A 6,325-nucleotide genomic window follows, 5' to 3' on the forward strand; every position below is an offset into this window, starting at 1 on the left:
CTCAGAGCTATCCACTAGAGATCAGATCGCTCAGGACAGATTTTGAAAATGGATTTAAACTGAGCCAAAACTCTAAAACTCATAAAAGCATATTCATCTGTTATGTTCTGATACTCGAACAAATAATAATAATGTCATTAATGAATTTCAGGTTGTAATATTTGCATCTTTATTTCAAGTGTTAATCATGAAAAGATCAGTCATGATCACAAAACATAACATGAAGACCTTATTTAAAAACTATTGGGAAAAAAAATAAAATAATTGAAGGATTGATAGACATTTAAAAAATCTGGCTAACACTGTTACATAAAATACAAAAAAAAAGCGCAACACATACAGCAAGATCTAAGAGCTGTCAATCACAAATCAAATCATGTGAAAACATTGTTCTAGTGATGAACATAGTTATGAACCAGAAAACCTGAGCAACCAAAGTATTTTATTACAGAAAATGTTGTCTAGAAATATGAATAATCAGCAAATAACCACAGCAATGATTAGTACAATGGAAAGACTATGGAACTTCTAGTGACTTTATTGTCACAAAGTCTCTACTGTAGCTGTATTTCTGTTGCTATAATTATAAAAGATAACTAGAGAGGGAAAAAAGGAGGTGTCTTTATATACAGTATCTGTAGGTGAAGTTTAATTTCAACATTTTATATTGTTTCTGAGCAGGTGTTTTAAGCTGTTAAATTCCTGTAACAAACTTTAAACGTGCTTCCTGTTTTAAGCCGTAACCACCGGTTCACCATGTTTCACCAGCAGATGCTATTTTCAACTATTTTATGAAAACAGGCTTTTAAAGAAACCAACAACGTGCTTCACAACTTTTGTCAGGTGATAGACAGGATTTCTGTCCTCAGCTTCTGTTCTGGCCTCAGTCTCATATTTGGACTGCAGTTTCTCCTTTTGCTCTCTGACTTCCTGTTCCTGCTGCTCTTTTAATTTATCCTTCATAGCTGCCAACTCATTTTGTCTATCCTCTCTCTCCTTCTCTCTTTCTGCATCTCTCCTCTTCCTCTCTCTCTTTTTCTCCTCATCCATCTCCTCCTTCATCCTCTTCCTCTCCTCCTCTCTCTCCTTCTTCTCTCTCTCTCTCTCAGCTTGGAGTTGCTTGTTGATTTTCTCCATCTCTTTTTCATACTTTTCTTGCAGTTTTCTCTCCAGTTCTTCTTTCTCTCTACGGATTTTCTCCTCCTTCTCTCTCAATATGCTTTGTTTTTTCTCTTCAATTGCCCTCTCGGCCTCCTGGAACATCTCGTTGGTGTAATGGCTTCCTCCGTTCTTCTGCACGATATTTCTGATCTTCTGGAGCAGCAGAGTGACTTGAGGTTTCTTATCTTTCAGCTTGTTGTTGAAGACATGGTACTGGCCGTTACATCTGGCCACAAGCTCCTGTAACTCTGGACTCTCAGATAGGAATTCTTCAATAGTGGTGTCTTCAAGGACGTCTCCTTGAGTGAAAAGGACCATGCTGTATTTGTCAGCAGCCTGGCCAAAGATATCTTGAATCCTCTGCACCGTCTGCTTTTCCTCTTCAGTGAACCTGCCCAGAGCAATGACCACCAGGAAGATATGGGGTCCAGGAGCAGCATAGGTGACACACTGGCTCAAATCTTTGGTTGTCTTCTCCTGACCAAACCTGGTGTCAAACAGGCCCGGGGTGTCAATGACAGCAACTGGTTGTCCATCCACCACAGTTTTATCTTTAGAACAATCCACAGTCAAAGACCGCGGACTGCACTTGGACTGAAAGCGGGACCATCCCAGAATGGTGTTCCCAGTAGCGCTCTTTCCTACTCCAGTCCTCCCCACCATCACAATCCTCAGCTCATCATCATTCATGAGGTTGGATCCTGTGAACAAGAATGTTTGAGACTGAGTTAGCATGTCACTGTTTTACAAATTCATTTACCCCTCAGACGAAAACACAATTGTTTTGAACGACCTAAGAAGGGAGGAAGTAAATAGTGAATCCGCAGCAGTGAATCAACATGTATTTGTAGAGGAGTCACAAGTTCATTGAGTATTTTTGCAAACTTCTTTCCACGAAACACCAGCTCGACAGACTTACCTGTCATTGCAGCAACTGCAAGAAGGTGGAAGAACATTCTCTATTACAGGCCATGCTAACAGACTTATTAGTTTGATGTTTCATTGGTTTTAGAAACAAAACAATTTTCTGTAAATAGTAACAACTTTCCACCTTCAACACAATCCATCCCCTTGCAGTTCAGGGAAAACTGACCAGAAAGTGAGAGGACCCCTGCGTGGTTGCTTGGATTTCAAGCTACCTCACTGACAGACCACAGTACATCAGGCTGAAGGACATCACTTCAGACACTCAGTGTGGTTACATGCACATCTAAATAAAGCTATTGGCAACAATCTAACCAAGGATTAAACTGGAGTTTTAGAGGAATCCAAGTATACATGCGCAAGAAGACAATCGATTATTGAGTGAGATGCGTTCGATTCCACGATGCTAGGTGGCGCCACACACAAATTTGCGTTAGCGTTCTTCCGCTTCCTTTTTTGTTGTTTGTCTTCTTCTTCTCCTACTGTGTTGATATTCTGGCTTTCATGGTGTTGTTACTTCCAAAAGGAGGAGTCCCGTGGCCGTCATTAGCTTGGCTAAGCGTGGGTTGGTATACAGGCTGGAATAACTCGAATTAGGACCACATTATCTAACACTAATAGCTTGATCTCGACTACAGCCCGGCTAAGTGTATACATCCTCTTTACTCTGGGGTGGGGGTTAAGGGGTGACATCCACTGCTAATCCAGGACACGAGAACACACATGGAATATGTCTGTCTGTGTGTGTGTGTGTGTGTGTGTGTGTGTGTGTGTGTGTGTGTGTGTGTGTGTGTGTGTGTGTGTGTGTGTGTGTGCGTGCGTGCGTGCGTGCGTGCGTGCGTGCGTGCGTGCGTGCGTGCGTGCGTGCGTGCGTGCGTGCGTGCGTGCGTGCGTGCGTGCGTGTGTGTAATAGTCCAATCAATGCTCCACCTGAACTGTAACTATAGTGGAGGAGGGAAGGCACAACCCCGTCCCCCGAGAGACCAGAGGCCGACAAGGAAGAACCCGGAACCCAGGCCACCAGCAACCCCACAGAGGGGAGAAGAGGGCGGGAGGAAACCCACCGCCAGCGAGGCCCGCCCCCTCCCAGCGGCAGCCGAGGGGACCCGCGGGCGGGGCCCCCATGACCACGGAAAGAGGCAGAGAGAGAACCCCCCAACATGGGGGGGAAGAAAAAAAATTTGACCATGAAATTTGATATTTCATGGTTTGCATTAATGGGCGTGGCCTAACGGCTCAACAGCGCCCTCTAGAAAACTTTTCTCTGCCATAACTTTTGAACGAGTTGTGATAAAGACATGTGGGTGGTGTCATCGGACTCAGTATTGAGTCCTTGACCTTCATTGGCCTGAATTAGCCCTGCCCCTCCTTCTGATTGGTTGTCCCTATTTTCTGTTATAACTTTTGAATGGTTTGACATAGAGAGTTGTGGGTGGTGTCATCGAACTCAGTTTTGAGTACTTGACCTTAATTGGTGCAAATTAGCCCCACCCCTTCTTCTGATTGGTCGATATTTCATAGTTCCTATTTTCGGCCATAACTTTTGAATGGTTTGACATAAAGACTCGTGGGTGGTGTCATCAGACTTAGTTTTGAGTCATTGACCTTAATTGGTGCGAATAAGAACGTGCAAGGGCCCGTTCATCACTGCTTGCAGCTTTAATTCCTGTTTGTATCTTGAAGGGACGAGGAAATAAATATGGATTTCTTTAAAGGTTTCATAAAAGAAGAAGCCTTTTGTAAGTTCTTTCATGGTTTCTAACAATAAATATGTACAGGGATTAAAGTTCTCCGTCTCTAGACGGATTTCCATCAGTTGGAAAATGAGGGAAAAAAAAGAACAAAAAAACATTTGCATGTCCGTTTTGTTGTGGTACAGTTTAGACTATCCAATGAAATCATGTTAGGCATTAAAGCAACACTACGTAACTTTCAGCTTTTGTTGAGTTTGGCGGCTCCGTTGGACAAATCGGTCGTGCTTTACCAGTAATGTGGCAGGGTTCCTACCATCCACCTCAAAGTTACATAGTGCCAGTGAAGGCGATACAGACCCCTCAGACCATGACAGAGGTGTCATTAAACCTGTACGTTGATGTACCATCACAATGACTCTGGAAATATTATATTAAGGTGGAAAAACTAAATAGTGTTGCTTTAAACTGACGCTGTTGTAAACCAATAAAGCGAGCCAGAACCTTGGTATTAGCCAATCAGAAAGAGAGGAGGGCGTGTTGAATCAAGGGGGGTAAGGGAAGTCAGCAAATCGGATCTGTAACTTCGGGATAAGGATTGGCTCTAAGGGCTGGGCTCGAGCCGCGGCTGGGGGAGCAGTCGCCCCGTCGCCCTCCTCTCCCGGCCCGGCCCGCCTCATGGGGCTATAGTCCGGGCGGTGTTCGCGCGTCATCGGGCGAGGGTCTTCGCGAGGCGGTGTCTGATGCCGCGCGGAAGGCGGGCCGGTGGGGGGGATCGGGTACGGCGGGTACGGCGGCGACTCTGGACGCGCGCCGGGCCCTTCTCGCGGATCTCCCCAGCTGTGGCGCCGTCGGGGACCGGTTCGCGCGGGCCCCCCGGCGGGTCGCCTCGGCTGGCGCTTAGCAGCTGACTTGGAACTGGTGCGGACCAGGGGAATCCAACTGTTTAATTAAAACAAAGCATCGCGAAGGCGAAACCTTCCTCTCAACAATAACATCATCATCTCTTTGTCTGCATTAACACCAGCATTGATTGTCCATGAAACATTCCAGGAGGCATTCATCACCTTGGCCAAAGTCTTGCCAAATGCAGTGACATCAGAGCAGCTGGTCAACTGGACAAAGAAGTGCAGCTTACCAGGTTGACTCAGATCTAGGAGATTAGTGTTGGTTAAAGTCTTCTAACACCTTTAATGCTGTATTAGAAAACAGAAGGGCTAATACAGCTTTTAACTTTTTTACTTGAAACCTTTGGGAAGCGACCGCATGGCAGAAAAGGGGCCATTCTTAAAGTGTGGTGCAGCGCATAGATGGCGGGGTAATATGGACAGTCAAAAATATTTTTTTTGCTTTAATCCCTGTATGTTCATGTTTCTGTCTGCAGGAGTTGGATTTATTCAAACTTGATTCATCAGTGATCACTGACGCATGACCTGTAACACACAGAAATAAAAATTCTTACCAAATTTTCTTTTCCTGTTGGTGTTGAAATGATGTTCTTCCATGTTTGGGTTGAAGAGAGCAGCGTAGATTCTTCAGCTCAAGTGACAAAGCAGATCTGTGTGATCACAAAATGTCTCCCGCATGCATGCAGCCTTTAATAGCCTATAGACAAATAAACCACACCCACATGTTCCTGTTGTACAAAGTGAAAGTGAAACTCTAGTGTAGCTGATTGCAGCTGGCTTCTGCGTTGTGTTAAAAATAAACTCAGGCAGACACCATTTATTTAAACTACAGTAATAAAACCTCTTCTAAAAAAATCTAATCTGGATGCTACAACACTTAATAACTATAGGCCAATATCAAATCTGCCATTTTTGGGAAAATCATTGAAAAGGTTGTTTTCCGGCAAATTCATGCTTTTATGATGCAAAACAATCTTTTTAACGCATTTCAGTCTGGATTTCGGCCACACCACAACACTGAGACTGTACTTGCTTAAACAGAACCACAAGAGAATATGCAGAATTCAGAGTCTCTGGAAGCTTCTCTTGTTTGTCAAACAGCTCCCTGACGGGAGGAAGTAAATGGGTACTGAATGAACATGTACAGTATTTTAGAAGGGTCATAAGTTCATTGAGTACTTTTGCTAACTGTGTGTGTGTGTGTGTGTGTGTGTGTGTGTGTGTGTGTGTGTGTGTGTGTGTGTGTGTGTGTGTGTGTGTGTGTGTGTGTGTGTGTGTGTGTGTGTGTGTGTGTATCTCCCACTAAGCCCACCTTCCAGCGTTTACAAGAAATGGTAGCACTTCTTTCAAACTGCAGAACTGCTGCAGAATCTTCTTAATGGTCTCATGTGTCCTCACTAGTGATGCACCGAATGTTTCGGTAACCGAAATCGTTCGGCCGAAAATAGCAAAAAAACACTTTCGGTGTTCGGTGGAATAAATGGTGGAAAAAAATTACAACAATTAATAACGCCGTGTTAGATGACGCAATCAAACAGCGAACAGCGTGGAGTGAGGGGCGTACGGGGTTAAATGCAGCAAACATGTCAGATCATTACTTGGATGTGTGGAAAAAGCAGAGGACACGAGAAATGATCCAGG

The 6,325-nt window shown here is 44.3% G+C and overlaps 1 protein-coding gene across 1 annotated transcript; it reads right to left on the reverse strand.

Annotated features, from left to right (window-relative positions):
* Positions 1–227: 227 nt before the first annotated feature.
* On the reverse strand, positions 228–5,339 carry LOC133453950 (GTPase IMAP family member 4-like). Its single transcript, XM_061733130.1, has 2 exons — positions 5,239–5,339; positions 228–1,862 (listed from the first exon to the last, which is right to left on the reverse strand). Exons 1-2 carry the CDS (start codon positions 5,279–5,281, stop codon positions 790–792), a joined length of 1,116 nt encoding a protein of 371 aa, XP_061589114.1. The 5' UTR covers positions 5,282–5,339; the 3' UTR covers positions 228–789.
* Positions 5,340–6,325: the final 986 nt, after the last annotated feature.

This window comes from Cololabis saira, chromosome 1 (assembly GCF_033807715.1).
Source record: "Cololabis saira isolate AMF1-May2022 chromosome 1, fColSai1.1, whole genome shotgun sequence".
Classification (NCBI taxonomy): Eukaryota; Metazoa; Chordata; class Actinopteri; order Beloniformes; family Belonidae; genus Cololabis; species Cololabis saira.